The 16791-nt window shown below is 31.5% G+C and overlaps 2 protein-coding genes across 4 annotated transcripts; one reads left to right on the top strand and one right to left on the bottom strand.

Moving 5' to 3' along the window:
* Positions 1–25: 25 nt before the first annotated feature.
* LOC128192928 (cilia- and flagella-associated protein 77-like) lies at positions 26–4838 on the bottom strand. 3 transcript variants are annotated; one of them, XM_052866009.1, is made up of 7 exons: positions 4644–4838; positions 3861–3960; positions 3376–3619; positions 3065–3167; positions 2709–2762; positions 849–953; positions 26–523 (listed from the first exon to the last, which is right to left on the bottom strand). In XM_052866009.1, the coding sequence occupies exons 1-7, from the start codon at positions 4740–4742 to the stop codon at positions 389–391; spliced, it is 840 nt and encodes a 279-aa protein (XP_052721969.1). In that variant the 5' UTR covers positions 4743–4838; the 3' UTR covers positions 26–388. The 3 variants fall into 3 exon arrangements, with proteins under 3 accessions (XP_052721969.1, XP_052721970.1, XP_052721971.1); XM_052866010.1 differs by lacking the exon at positions 2709–2762 and adding an exon at positions 1737–1763; XM_052866011.1 differs by lacking the exon at positions 2709–2762.
* A 15-nt stretch (positions 4839–4853) lies between these two features.
* Positions 4854–10837, top strand: LOC128192929 (UPF0547 protein C16orf87 homolog). Its single transcript, XM_052866013.1, has 5 exons — positions 4854–5009; positions 5726–5807; positions 8085–8203; positions 8868–9012; positions 10420–10837. The coding sequence occupies exons 1-5, from the start codon at positions 4938–4940 to the stop codon at positions 10554–10556; spliced, it is 555 nt and encodes a 184-aa protein (XP_052721973.1). The 5' UTR covers positions 4854–4937; the 3' UTR covers positions 10557–10837.
* The last annotated feature ends 5954 nt before the right edge of the window (positions 10838–16791 follow it).

The raw sequence follows: 16791 nt of genomic DNA, 5'->3' as shown, positions 1-16791 counted from the left end.
ATTTAACAAATCAACAAAAATTATGTTTTTAAAAAAAATTAAGTCTTGTTAGACTCTTTGTTTTGCACTCTTTGGCGTAAAAAAATATACGCGCTAAAAATGATAACTTATGTATGCATGCAAATCCATATAAAATAATTTTTTCACGTTGAAAAATGTTTATAGAAAAGGTAACTAAATGTTACACGGATATTACAAAGAGGAAATATGGCAAACAAATAATATTTTCAAACCTAATGCATGCAATTAATTGTCTCTACTGGCAAGCAGATTAATTAATACTTTATTAACTTGTCCTAAAAACCGCTATTACTGCCGAAATTTCTCAGTAACTGTAATTATTCCACGATTCTGTTTTTATTATAAGATGAGAAGTCAAGACATTAATTTAGTTGACTGCAGGCTCGTAAACCCCGTGGCCTAACTTTCCTTTTCTGGAAATCTGATCAGATCCGAAATTTTGGTACGCTAATTCTCTAGCTTTGGGCGAACGGAATGTTTCCAGTGATGGCCTAGCAGAATTCTGAAAAAGTTCAAAGTAAAAAACTTTGTTAAAAAAAAATACCGGTACAACGCAGAACAATTAATTAGATTGCACAAAGCTAGTTGCTACATTACGTACTCAAATATTAAAAGTTTAAATAAATTGAGAATCTCTTTCCCTAACCGCAACTGTAAATACTATTTGAAAGATAGAAGTTAAATAAACAAATACATGTACAATGTAGCTTTCTAATGCATGATATTGAGCTAAGATAAATAAGTTGTAAACAGTTTACCTCTGAATACATGTACATTAAATATAAGTTTTTTTAAAAAATTTGTTAATTTTTATATTGAATATTTACCCTGAACTTTGGCATTTGCCATAGAGGGGCTGGGTCCACGGGATTCTGGTATGTTCTAAGGAGAGAGGCCCTCGTCTCATAGACTTTGCTGGGATTTCTTTTTTGCTGTAACAAAAAAGCGCTTATAAACAGGCACTATCAAGTTGACGGAAAATTATTATATCAGTTATATGAGAGAAATGATAAAAGAAATGATGGTGACAAAAAATATCCAACAAATCTTATATCATAACACACAAATTGTTGTCATAATGACATTTCAAGCAATTTAGATACATATTTCTTTCTTTTACTCTAAGTTGTCTTTCATACTCAAATGCATTTATAACTAAAGACATTGGCAACTACAGCAGAGGTCAGATTAAAATAATATGCCAAATATTATATAAGATGGCGTTTATTTGACAGTAAAACTATGAGAATATCTGAACACTGAACAGGAATATGCATAGCTGTATACCTCATTTTTTATCCCACTAAGATACATTACTACGCTGACTAAATGTATATGTTGGGTGGATTTTAAATATTCTACATCTAAATATATGAGAGAGAGAGAGAGAGAGAGAGAGAGAGAGAGATTCTAATTTATGATAGGCATGCATGCATTGGAGAGAGAGAGAGAGAGAGAGAGAGAGAGAGAGAGAGAGAGAGTATACACATGCAATTTGATTAACTTCGATTTTATTTTCATACTGATTTTAAGGGCTAACTAGGGATTCATGCTGTCAGTGTTGCTTAGAAATTCATACACATGACATTTCATAAAATATAATCAGTTCCTGAAAAGTTACATAATTATGCTAATGAAGCCATTCCAGAATTGGTAAACTACTAATTTTAAAACGTGCAAGATTCCATCTATCATATTTCACTTATAGTAAATACCTTCATTTCCCATAAGTGTTTCCTTTTCTGTTGGGCAAAACATTAGCTCATTATAATTAGTTTCATTTAAGCTAACAGTCTCTATAAGTCAATCACTTTTTAAGTTTTTTTGAGTACTTAATAGTACTCATTTGCATGAAGAGTTTCCTGTTAGGTTTTCCAGCAGAATAGAGTTTGAAGCCACACAATTGCATAAAGAATTAGCAAAACTAGACTCAAACCACATAATTAAATTAGTATTAAAGCAGTTATCCAAAGTTAATTAAGATAAAAGTGAAATAAGACTGATTACTTCAAATGTGAGTTAAATCTAAGGTTTCCTGTTTATGTCATACATGTATGAATTTTATCTGTTAATATGTAGAACAATATAAATATAGTAAGTATTTATTCTGTATTAACATGTTAATGTAAAATAATAAATATTAACATGTAATATGATATCCCCTCCCCATTACCAAAAAAATCAAAATGGTTCTTAAGAAATTAAAATATTTCAAATTCACAATTAAATCTTGTATTGATATAGTTCCAAATTTTTAAAGAATTCAAATTGGTCTGTGCTGGCCCAAAAATTCAAGGGTGTCTTAATTCATGCTATATTTAAATGTACTTATACTGTATAAAAAATATATTGTTGAATCTTCTAAATATTAAATATCATAAATTCATACACAAAGTACATGTATTTAAATTCCTCCTTATAGTTTGTTTTTTTTTATTCAATTGTGTTTTTCAAAGTTTTTATGTACAGAATTTAAGAAGAACAGCATGGTCACATGATTGATAAACAGAATGCATGTAAATGTTTTTCCAAACTGTTTCAAAAGCGTATTTATTACAAGTATATCAGCTATAATGAAATTTATTAATTAGGTTAATTTGGAAAGCAAAAGGTGAAATAATCTACAGGTTATTTCATAAGGTCAGAAACCACCACAAAAAAATGTTGCTGCAATTTGCAACACTCACTATTGGGTATGGCCCTGCTGATTGTGATAACCTGGCCTCAGGGAGAATTGGATTCTAATGAGGAAAATCATCAGTCAAATTCTATACTTTTCAAAACACTTTAGTTTTAATAAAGTAATGTTTGATATGAAATATAATATGCAATTTCAATTGAAAAAATGAAAACTTTTCATTCCTTGCATACACTGGTTGGAAAATGCAAAAATAAACTGCATAACTGTGCTTATTATAAAATATAAGAAATTCAGTACCTCTGATGTGAATTCAAATTTCTCAAAATTAAAGTGCAAAAAAAACCCCAGATTCGTATTTTAAACAAATATATCAGAAGATTTCTTTTTTAATCAAAATTTTACCTGGGTTTCTTCTTTTCGGTTGGCAAGTTCTTGTTGCCTTCTCTGTTGTAGCCATTTATCCTGATACTTGTGTTCTAATAGATCAAAAATGGGCGTTGATGGCCTGAAACAGAAATTTTTTTTTTTTCAGAAAGTTATATATAATCATTTTACAGGCTGAACTTAGATTGATCCAACAAAAATAAATCAACTGTTAATTAAGCCTGTAGTTCCGTGTGATCTCTCACAATGACATTATAAATATAACATTACTTACAAATTAGTGAACATCAGAAGCATTTGCTTATATCGTAATTTATTGTTAGAATTACCGTGTTGATATCCCAAACACCATGGTGGGAGGTATTCTTCTTGTTCTGGCTCTAGTATTTTCTGATCCAGCTGTTTTTCTTCGGACATCATGAGTTGCCCTGAATTCATAATTTTCCCCAGCAGTGACTAGACCATTTTGCACAGCAGCTTTGTTGAGAGCCATAAAATCTCTTTCTGCATTTTTATCTTTTCTTGCAAATGGTAATGTGGTTGTAGAAAGAGTCCTTTGCCAACCATGTAAAGCTACAAATTTATAACATTGTATAATATTATACATATATGTAGTACTAGTATGATTACATATATAACAATTTGAAAAACTTTGTCAAACTGATTAAAATCAGATTCTCGATGCTCCCGTTTTAATGATATGGCGAGCATAGAATTTAATCAGATTGTTTCTTTGTGACATTTTTATTTGTGAAATTCCTTTCTGTTAATGTGACAATACTGATCAGCTCATGTTTTTTTATATTATACTTACCATCATCTGCTCCACCATGCCTTGCTTCATTTGGTCTCCCAAACACAAATCCCTCTCCAGGGGATCCATATCCTCTTCTCTTTGGTTTTCCTAGCTCTGTCTATAACATAATTTAGATAATATAGTGGCTGCTGGGTGCTTAATATTTTTTCTATTGATGCTTAAAATATGAATGTATATATATCTGGGTGATTTTAAATTAAAAAAGATTTTTTTAGATAAGTGACTGCTGCACATGGCTTAATTAATTAGTTATATATATAGTATATCTAGCCACATTGAGGTTCAGAAAGAACCAGTCTTTAATAAAACACCTCTAACCACTTCTTCTTCTTTTTCTTCTTCCCAAATAGTTCATTACACCATCTGGTGTAATATCACACTACATTGTATGTGTAAGATCGAGCTATGATATGATTGATGTGCATCTGTTAATTTATGTTTACTCAATTATTAACCTATATATACTTACTTTCTTTTAAGTATAATATTAATCTAACTTTGAACAATACTTTTTTAAAATCTGATATAAAGATGCACATTAATATTACCATGATTACCATATATTACAATAAAACGTTTTAATTGTTTATGCAAGGTGCAACGATAAAAGATAAGCTGTTTTGATCGACCTAGGCAACAACAAGAAAACACAATGCTATAAAAGCACATAGAAGATAAACTGCAAAGAATGTAGTAAAAAATATTGTCTCATTCTGAATTTTAAAATTCGTTAGTTTTGATCACAATTGGAATGATGATAAATTGAAAATCTACACTTACTCTGAGAAGTAATTCGTTGTTTAGCATTGTTTCGCGGTGAGCTCCAAGCTCTCCCGCTGCTGTTAGGTTGAAGGGATTCTGCCCAATCGCTGCTGCCATTTTTCTTTTCTTTAAATGCCCTTGTGTGTGTATTACTGACAGCAAAACAGTTGTTATGCGGAAGCCATGCAAGAAATCTCCATAGAGACAATAAATAATCTTGGTTTCCGGTTCACAACGCCCTCTTGAACAAGGACGATAATCAACAGGAATTACTTCCGGTTAGAGGAAAAAATGAAAAGAACAAATTGAACAATGAGAGGAGTTGCAAGGAAACGAAGTTTTGACAGAACTGTTGTTAAAAAATGTCCAAAATGCGAGCAACAGGTACCTTATCTTAACATTCAAGAGGAATTTTTCAACCACAACATGGCTTGGTGTTTGCATTAGATTTGTGTATATTTTTTTACATTTTCAGTTTATGTTACTTGACCCCATGTCTTTAGCTCCCGGTCAGAAAAAAATCGGATGTACGATCTGTGAGCTACAATGTCTCCCAAAGTAAAAAACTGCAATTTAATGTGCACAAAAAACTGCTCTATTTTTGGACTAATTAACCTTATGAACACACAAATTCTGTGGAAAAAAATTACCACCATTAAATTCTTCATTTTTTTTCGTGCGCTTAAAGTGCAATTTTTTACTATAAGAGGCACTGTAGCTCCCAGGTTATCCACCCAATTTTTTTTCAGACTAAGAGCTACAGATCGCAGCTAAGTTTATGTGTAATTGAAATCTTTTAAAAATTGCTTAGAGCAAATGTGTTTGATAAGACTTGAGGAATGTCGACCAACCATTTCATGTGGCTGTGTAAATTTCAGTCACTTCTGACTGATGACAGCAAGCATTTACTGCCCAAGTGGAGGCTTCTCAAAAGAAATTTTTTAGTTTTTAGCTAATGATATATACATGTAGTTGACAAAAAGGAACACAATGTACTTTATTTTTTTTCTAAATTAGTGTAGAATAAAATGAGTTGGGTAATATGCTCTACAGTTAGATTAGAATATTTACTTATACATGTAATCTCAATATTCACGTAGATTCCAGTTGCCTGCAAGTTCTGCTCATGTGGGCATCAATTTTGGTCGAAAAAGTTCCCATCTCTCATATCAGGATCATCAGGTATGTTCTAATATAACTAGAGGGATATGATTATTTGTATAAATGACATTTTGACTGTCTGTCCTTCTAAACATATATTCTATCGCAGTTATATTATGCTATGCATCTAATTTAAACAATTAAAGCGTGATATGAAGGTGGCAGCATTGCAGAAAAAAATATGATTAAACCGTGTTCATCATGTTCATAAAATTCTATTCTGACAAAACAAATTCAACAAATCAATATGATACTGTGTATCCGGTAATTTTGGCGATGATCTATTTTTCATTTTTTCGCGACCCCTTTTAAATCACAAATATATGAATACACAGAAATAACATCCTGTATAATTTTTTATTAGAAGCATTTTATATCGCAAAAAATGACTGCTGCAAATTAAAATTGTTAAGTATTTTCCCAATTTCCGCAAATTTTGTGACACACGAAAAACAACAACTGGATATACGGTATTCTATTTTGGTTTCATTTGGATCCATTTTTTCATACCTTGCACTTTTAGACTTCAGTAGGCATTCTCATCACACTTACACATTAAGTATCTACATCTACATGTAGTTCTATCATAAATCCTTGTGTGAAATATTAATTTTGTTTTCATTCTTGTCAGTTAAAAATTTCTACATGAATAAGTAGACATTTAAGATTTTTTTTCACCTTGAATTGATTCAACATTGTTTTTCAGTGATTAGCTAGAAATTTGATTTGTTTTTCAATACACAAGATACAGAAAATCAAAGAAAAATGTTGTCAAATACTTCTTATATATTTATCATATTTACCTGCTTCTTTTCTCATACCTTCTTTAACCTATGTACTATAAATTTTCTTTTCTCTTTTGGAAAATTACCTAAGGTTTGCAAATACTTATCACTAGTAGCAAGTCAGTGAATGTCTCTTGAATTTGTGTAAGATTATTTACAAATATGTATATTCTGTCATAAAATACTGGCTAGAAGTTCTTCTTTAATTTGAATCTCACTTCATGTATTAGTACATGTACTCTGAATGCAACAAGGGTTGGCTAAAAAGCAGGAAATACACATATTTCCCAGGACGGTGGAAAATACTTGTAATTCCCGGGAAATACTGGGAAATAAAGTACAACTAAATATTATAATACTTACATGTAGTCTATATCAAATCTTTTGGCATGTTGACAACAGTACACCTTGTCAGCTATGACATTTCATAATTGACTTGGATTTTATCATGTTTTGACTGGCCAGTAATGCATTGGTTATCTTTTTATGAATATTCCAAAGATGGTTCATTCATACACCATTGTTATTTGTTTTTAAGACTTAAGTCAGGTGTCGGTGCATCTATACAGTAATCATATTAAACATGATATCAAAAGTTCCATTTTCTGGTTATTTGGTACATGTATATGTGAAAATGGGCGAAGAAAATTATGAAAAATAAAGTGTGACTACTGTAAATTTCTTATCTTACACGAGTCCTTAATTCCGCGATCCCGCTGGTTGGAAACAAATCACGGGAACATAAAATCGTGAACATGGAACTTTTTTTCTCTATTTCTTATGGTTCTTGACACTCAAGAAATAATGGTAAGATTTTAAAATCCTTGAAGGGTGCTTCTCGCAATTTTACAAGGATATTAATTCCTGGCGTTTAAAAAGGAATCTACAGTATGTCACTACCTCGGCATGCAATGCACTTGAATACCAATAAGCCACACTTGTAGTATATATCTCCCCTAAACAGGAGCTCAAAACTGTCAAAAATCAATTATTTATTAAAACAACATGTGTGATTATTTAAGTTTTACGTGTGACACGTACAGCAATTATAACAGTTTATTTTTTGCTTTGAATCTGTAAAACACCAAACTTGGGGTTCAAAAAGCTGGACTAAAACTTGTACTTAGCAGTTAAAGAAGTCTCTGTGAATAGAAGATCTGGTGAATTTAAGATTCATAAACAGACAGTGAAATGGCAATTAAAGTATGCTAAATTGTGTTTTGACGCTTACTGTTAATATCTTAATATCCTAAACATTTGTTTTATTTACATTGAACAAATTAAATAAATAATGATTATATTTGTATTTCCCAGTTTAGTGAAAATCAGTTGTATTTACCGGGACGGGAAATACCAGTATTTAACACAGGTAATTCCCAGCACTGGTATTTCCCAGCCAACCCTGAATGCAACTGTTGAATGTAATGTCATTGTATTTTAAAGCAGGGCCATATGATATCAATAACAACATGAACAAAAAAACAATTTTTAAATATGAAGGCTTTTGTTTCAGACAATGACTCATCCACCAGAAGAGTACGGAGAACAGAGAGAGCTCGGAGAGACAGCCAGAGACCAGACTACTTCAACTCAGTTGTTATCGATACACAGTCTAAGCGAGGAAGAAGGAAAGTGAGGATCAAACTCTATATTTCTTCTTTTCTAATTCACTGATTTTCATAGCTGCAGGTCTGTAGCTCGAAAATTTTGTCAGACTTGGAGCTTTAGACCTGCAGCTTTGCCATTTGATACACAGAGGTTGAGGCCCAATAACTTGACATTTTGAAAAATTTTTATTTTCATTTTTACCTAAAACCATAATAAATTGTACATTTTTCTCATGTGCATTACTGATACAAACTGTGAGTAAGTACATGTATTTTTATTATTAAAGAACTCTTTTGATAAATGAATTTTGAATGAATTGAAGAAAGATCAACTTATATTTCCTTAAGGGTGCCATTATATTGATCAGCATACTTAGATTCTTACATTATTTCATGTATATATAAACTTATCATATCAGGCAATTTGGTGTACAAACACATTCTTGCCATCTTCTTTTAAAAAGTAAGCTAAACAAGGAAAACTCTCCAGTTTTACTTCTAAGATTGTTGCAAAGGGATCGAAATTTATCTGTAAGGTTGCAAACATCTATAACATCTTTTTTGAAAACAATTTTGTTTTTTAAATCATTTTTCTTGAAATGAAAAAACATATACATGTAGAATGGCAATACTTAAAGCTACGGTGCAACTGTAGATTTAAGAATTTTTATGTGAATTTACAATTTCAGTCCCAGTCTTTACCAGCACACCAGGTACAGGGGGATAATACTGCTACACAGGCATCCTCAGACAGCAGTCCAGTCAAACGACGCAGAGGGAGACCGAGGGGGACCCCAAACAAACCCCTGCTACCAGATAGAACCAACACTAAAAGTAGGTGTTTCTTTGTTTTTCGTCAGATGTGACGTGTTGGAAATATTGTAAAACAATAAATTTTAAAGAAATAAAAGAAGAAATTGATAGGTGTTTATGAAAAAATTATTTGAATGGTGATGTATTTATAAAGCAGTTACAATGAACATGTATCAAAATTGGTATGTAGGAAATAGTCATTTTGTCAGCCCAAAAGAGAGATTAGTGCGGCAGAGGCTATCAGTTTATGCTATCAATCCACTTACAGTGTGTTTGCTCACTTGATGAAGCCTGCTTAAAATTCATACATTGATTTCCATATAAATGATTGGTTGATTTTATGAACCACTTTGAAGAAGGGAGGCCATTTTGCTATGCTGCTGTCTGTCTGCCTGTCAGTTGGTCAGTCCACCAACAGTTTCCATTCATTATCTTTGCGGAGATTGCACAAACTGAAATGATATTCAGCATACATAAGAATATTTAGAAATTAAGAATATAAGCAATTTTTGACAGAATTATGCACCTTACAGACTTCGAAAAATTCCAATTACCGAGTTTTCTTTCATTTTCTTCACAGTTGTTGCACATACTGAAATTCGGTATACAGATTTATCATGTTAATATCTGGGTCAACTTACTCAAGTTCCTTTTTGGGTACAATCAAGCAGTTTTTAGGGGTCCATATGCCATAAGTATTTCACAAACATCTCTTGTTTTAGTTTGCCTCTCTGTCTTTAATATTCTGACTCAATTTGAAACAAAATACTTGGTACAAAGTATCTTTAGATGACAGGATTTCAAATGTGCACACCAATGAATGGCCAGTCCTGATGAGGGGAGATGTCAAAGAATTCAGAACAAATTTGTTAGGGTATCTAAAAATTCTTGTATGTAAGAGGATAAGAATTCACTTATCAGTTGTTACAGAATGTGTTTCTTCATTATTATATTCATTTAAGCAGAAATGACCATAATGATATGCAAAAGCAGAATTTTTCAAATCTGTTTGAATTCTACTTCTTTAACATTTATTTTTTGCAGTCTCTGAGTAAAGATAAGATTAAATATTGTATATTTGAGCACCTGTAAAGTGCGCATCAAAATCACAAACAAAAGTGAACGAAACATAACGAAACCATTTGAAACGAAATGAAACCATTTGAAACAAACTGTTAAAGTTTAATGGTTTCAAATTTTATTACAATAAATGGTTTTTTTTTTACTTTTATGTAGTCATAATTGATTTCTAATTTTGTTTAACTTTGTTTCGTTTCCATTTTTGGTTTCGTTTCAATTGGTTTCATTTTGTTTCATTCAGTTTCGTTTCTTTTCAAATTCGTTACGAACTTTACAGGTACCCTGTATATTTTGTATTCATTTACATGTTTTAAAACTCATAAATGACAGTTTTACAAAATTTTGTAGCCCCGCCCACACCATCCACCCCTCCTGTTGAAGAGGACATGCATGCGGAGCTACCCCAGGAGAGGATCAAACAATTCCAGTATATACTGATGGACTTAAATGCTAAATTCTGTTCACAGAACTTCAAGCCAAGCTAAAGACTTTAAAACAATTCAGTTCATACATGTGCATACTGATTGCATAAATGCTAAATTCTGTTCACAGAATTCAAAAGGAGATAAAGGCTGTACCTGTCATGAGGTTTTGAGAATTGAAATTGAAATTCACAGATTTCGTTCCTAGTTATTTAGGAATAATTGACTGTGGAGTGAGAAGACTGATGTGGTAATTCATGCTGGTTTCTCCACCGCTGAATTGCGTCTCACACATCGAAAAGAATGGGATAAAATTAGAATTTCTATTTGCGTGAAAAATAATTTTATTTATCATGTTTATATTATTTCATTTTTACTAAGGTTCAAATTTGTCTAATGCTGAGTGTCTGCTTTTATAAACAATGTTGTTTTCACCATGCTCACATAGGGATTTTACCCTTTAAATAAAAAATGAATCTTTTCAATGAAAAATTTAGGCAAGGTTATTTTTTGAAAAATTATTTTGTTTCTCGGGTTAGTTTTATTCTATATCTAACAAAATGCCAACACAGGAGGAATGTGCATGATAAGTTGGTACTCTTTATCCCTCTAGTACATGTACATGTACACCAATTTGTAAGTACATGTATTTATTGAAAGTGGAAAATCACATGCTCATATGCTATATTATTTAAAGTTATTATCAACATGACTGTCACCTAAAGGTTAATTGTTGCGTTAATTTAGCAAATGCTCTTTTATACATGTACATGTATTTTACAACATCTGTCAGCTGTTCGGCCACGTGGTTATTATTTTATTATGATTTTATAAAATGTACACACTATACGCACACTGTTTTTGTGCACCAAAAGGGAGACTTCAGTCCATATATTAAAAATAACTGCAAATCTGTTCTTCTGTCAAATAAACATTTTTTTATATTGTATAATAAATTAAATATCATTTATATAGTAAAAATAATGTGGAATCATTGTCTATTTTTAAGATTTCAGAATCTTCATTGGAAGGGGTCCTTTCTGTTATTTATACTTTTGATTTCTGCTGAGTTTCTATTGTATCATATTAAGTTTTATCTAAAACACTTTATCTGAGTTTTTAGCTCACAAATGTACCAAGATATAGTATATTCAGAGGCTTGAGACAGATTTAATAGCTGTGGGGGTGATGGAAGAGTCTTTTCTAATGCATGGACTAATATATTAAAACCCCACTTAGTAGTCCTTTCTCATGCAGCAATTCTTTCTTATTTATGGCTTTGGCAACAAGAGAGAGAGAGAGAGAGAGAGAGAGAGAGAGAGAGAGAGAGAGAGAGAGAGAGAGAGAGAGAGAGAACCAGGAGAGAGAGAGAGAGACAGAGACAGAGAGAGAGAGGGTCATTACATCCTTTTTCCTTTTTCCCTTAAATTTCTGCTCAAAGTAGGTCTTAGACCTATGATTTGAAAAAATAAGTTTCAAAATGTTAAGAAAACCTTTAGATATATTGCAAAGATTCGATAACAACAAAGACATATTGGTAGAAGATGACGATTTTATGTACAGCACACGGCTGCTATGTAGAGGTGTTATCAAATGAAATACTCCACTAAATCATTTTTTAGAAAAAAAGGCATGCATTTAAGTCGCATGTGTACGAGATAATAAAAAAAACTACTCAGCTATATTGGACATATCCGCGTTTTTCATTTAAGGATTTGAATGCCTATGCCTATGGGTGTTGTCAGTCCTGTAACACATCAACGGTGCAGACAAGATAATATGCCTGCACCGCTTGATGTGTTTTAGGACCGACGACATCCAAAAATAAGCATTCAATGCTTATTTTTGATATTGAAGTCCGTTTGTATAGAATATTTGTGTATCGTCGCATTAAAGCCAATATATTATATGATATACGCTGTAAGTCAGGAATATGAAACATACATGGACCAGCCATATGAACAATCATGTTATTTAGTTCGCTTCCGCGACAAAAAATATAGTACCAGGAACTGTGTCGAAAAAATTTTATTATTGACGAAAAGATATGATTTAACGATTTATTTATTTCCCACTAGTACATATCAAATTAGTTAAGTAAGTTTGAACGTTTCAATTAATCTTACAATGATGAATAGATCTATACGCAAAACGCGTTCTGACGTTTATATGTTTGCTCGTGGCGCATGAATTAGCAAAATGTATTCAAAGGAAATTGAACGTTGCAGATTTCCAATGCAGACAAGGGGAAATATACACTGAATGGTAAATATATAAATACATTTATGGCAAATCAATACAGTTTTTTTTTCTTTTAAAAACAATTTTCTAACCGACAAAATGCAATGTAAAATTTGATTTTTATCTTCACATGTACACTGTATAAGTCATACCTAATTTAGCAGGTGTTTTGTGCAAACCTCACTGTTAGCTTTAATTGTAACTGTTATAACTACATGTAATTAGATATATTCTGATATCATTCAGTTCTCGAGTTATCATGTCACAGTTTTTTTTCGTTTGTTTAAAATCGGTACTTTGCTTTTTTAAACTGTGAACTGCAGCTGCAGATACGTTATAAAAGTAAATTATTTTTAATATTTGCACCTACAGGCGCTTGTTTCATACAGTATGTCTATTACATGTAGCTAGACCTCCTGTATGAAACAAGCGCTTGTGTTTGCACCATATGAACATATGTATTTACTTAGAATAAGTCTAGATCTAAACAGTCCAAGAATTTTTTTGAGATTAAACATTGAATAATTTTAATATTTTAGACATGCATGTAACAATCTAATCGCACTAAAATCTGCAGGTCCGTTTTGAGCGCTCTTTTGTCGGGTATGCTAAATTTTAAAATTAATTTAGCAATTTTTCGAACGAATCATGAGATAAACTAATATATTCAGTTCAATTTTATACAACTTATCAGAGTACATTCTTATAGACAGTTGCATTAGAATCATTTTTAAACAAGACCTTGGTCTTTCGGTAGGACGTAACTATTTATTTCTTGCATCAAAACAAGTTACCAATGACGTTGATTTCAAGCGAAATATGCATTGATTGCGTAGTCTTAGCTAAAAAAAAAACCCAGACAAATCTTGTTGATTTCAATGATCTACGGCTGAGTGGCCAGCAATGAATTTACTATTAGACAAGCCTACGTCACATTGCTGTTTGAGACTACTATACCCAAAGTCCAAGCTCTTGTTAGAATGGATTTACATTCAAACATTTATATAAAATCAAACATACATATTCATAATAACAATGTACGAAACTGTTTACAATTTGTTAAAAGGACAGTATAAAATTATGCAATTTGACCTTTTATTATGCCTCCTTCGAAAAAGGGAGGGCATATGGCTTTGCTGATGTCCGTCTGTCGGTTGTTACACCAACATTTTCCGTCCATTTTCTTCGCAGAGGTTGTACATACTGTTCATAATGAAATTTGGTGTACAAAGTCATCATAATATTCAGTATCTAGGTAAAGTTTGATTTTTGGTAAGATCAATCGACAGAGTTATGCACCTTGGACTTGCAACAATTCGAATTTCTTGCAGTTTTCGCATAAGTCTCGGATGGTGGTGTTGGTGGGGGGGGGGGGGGGCATAGGTGTTTCACAAACATCTCTTGTTATAAACGGGTCGGGTAAACTCATTTGAATTTTATACATGGACGAAGAAAGACTTTTGTATAGTGAACAAAATGATATACATGAATATAAGCCGCAAACCTGACTTTAAAACACCTTTAGCATTGTCGTCAGTCTCACTCATCCTTGCTTACATAGATGTACGTAGTTTGATCTACCTGCCATATATGGGACAGAGACCTAACTGTAGCTTGTTCGGTGCGAAATGTTTTCACAAATTTTTCAACTTTCAAAGCGGCAGAATCTGCCCAAGATCCAATAACTAATCTATCTCTGAGGAAAATGTAAGCCTTGTGTGTTTTCTGTTGATGCTTCTTTCATGAAATATACATATTTGAGCTTGATGGAAATTTGACACTGTCTTACAATGTATATAAAATTCACACCATATAGCGCTCTTCTAATTGTGTAAAAACTGTAGATGGCGGTAAAATTAAGTGCTTATCCTGACTTGTGTTGTGGTTTCTCTTCCTTCATCTGAAATTCCTGATTGAAATTTTATCAATCATTGCCTACCTATATATCTCAATTAATTATAATAAAAAGTGATTAACTAATTAATTTATATATCTATTATAATACTTATTTGGATTAAGTTCAGTATAACGTAAGAGGGGTTCTGATTCTAAAAAAAAATGTTATTTTTATTACATTGAATACTCTCTATCTTAAACCTGTCTAAAGATCTTGACAGCTCAAAGAGCGAACTCACCATTAGAATAAAATTTGTTAGAAAACAATATATTTTTAATTGTGGTCCCAACACAATACAATTATGATGATTCATCATTAGGAATACAATAATTGTTTTTTATACTTTCTGGTTATTCCTATATACACAAGAAATGCTAGTTTTTGTTTTCAATAGAAGTCAGACGAAGTGGCCAAATACCGGAATATGTTCAGACAAATAATTTTTTTAAAGATTATCTTAATTTGTAAGCGATAGACAATCGATATGTAGATAATATTAAAATGTAATAAACAAGAAGTTATTAATAAATTTGATTTAAACTAGCTATTGAAAGTTAAAATTGAGTCACCAAGTAATTTTTCACTAATTGCAGGTCTGGAAATTTTGGCTTAATCATACAAGATGTAGACTGGTATTTGTCATGTTTAACTTAGCAAACACATCACGTATATATATATATATATATATATATATATATATATATATATATATATATATATATATATATATATATATATATATATATATATATATATATATATATATATATATATATATATATATACTGGTATTTGTCATGTTAGCAAACACATCACGTGTGTGTGTGTATATATATATATATATATATATATATATATATATATATATATATATATATATATATATATATATATATATATATGAGATGTAGCTACGAAAAATGTAGAACATCACAGAATGTTATAAGCCCCTAGTATTACATTTTGCGTTATTACATTTTGCGTCAAGATCAACTCAAAAAGTAACAATTTGAAATGAACTTAGTTTTTTTCTTCACATAATTCATGTTATTGGATATGCGTAATATCGTGTGCCTTTCTAAACAAAAAACTCTTTTAAAATACTTCACTGCTCAATTATTTTTGAGCTAACCAGACCCGAAAGCTCATGATCAAGTGAGCTTTTGTCCCATGTCCCTCTGTCTTTCCGTAAACTTAACATTTTCGCCTTTTTTTTGCAGAACCAGTAGACCGATTTCAACCAAACTTGGCACAACGTATCTTTAGGTAAAGGGATTCAACCCCTAACGGAGGGTCAAACCTTTTTTGAAAGGGAGATAATTAAATTGAAAATTTGCCGGTATTTTTCAAAAATCTGATGAAAAACCGTTTGAACAAGACAGTTGAAACTTTTGTGAAAACATCCTCAGGTAGGGTAAATTCAAAGTTCAAACCATGATCACCAGAGGTAAAGTATGACCACAATTTAGGGTCGAAATTTTACGCAGGAATATATAGAAAAAAAATTCTTTTTTTTGAAACCGATCCGTCAGAAAAGCTGTAACGTGTGTAAGCATCTTCAGGTAGGGTAGATTCAAGTTTGTTCAAATCATGATTCCCAGGGGTAAAAATAAAATTCATATCATAAAAGTTTGCTCCATTTGTACGTGCATTTCAAAAAGTTTAAATTTAACCAGACTGCTAAATTATTGAGATTATAGATTGAGTAATTTTAATTTTTGATGCAAGCATACATGTTTCAATGCCATTTTCGAATTGCTGATGTCGCACATGATCCATATATCTTTTTATGTGTGCTCTCCATGTTAAACATAACAATGAGACATAATTAACCATCGATTCTGTGCTGTCAAATTACTAACCCAAAACGATATAATGTACATGTATCAAAGGCTTAAGCAGAACCTCATCATGATCACAAGACTAATTAATATCTTTAAAAATTGGAAAGTGACTTCTGGATTTTACATACTTCATTTTCCAAGACTGGTTAAGAGAAAATATCGTTCTAATTTAAATGATAGTTTCACTTTAAAAATGACCAAATTAATTTAATATCAAATTTTAATACAGAGTATAATGCTGAAAACAATTGTATCAATTTCGCCAAAACTGACGCGAGATTGTAAAAACTGCTAGTTTTTCAGGTAAAGAATCGAC

This window comes from Crassostrea angulata, chromosome 7 (genome assembly GCF_025612915.1).
Source record: "Crassostrea angulata isolate pt1a10 chromosome 7, ASM2561291v2, whole genome shotgun sequence".
Lineage (NCBI taxonomy): Eukaryota > Metazoa > Mollusca > Bivalvia > Ostreida > Ostreidae > Magallana > Magallana angulata.
Note: the sequence above shows the minus strand (reverse complement) of the source record. Positions and strands in the feature narration are given on the sequence as shown.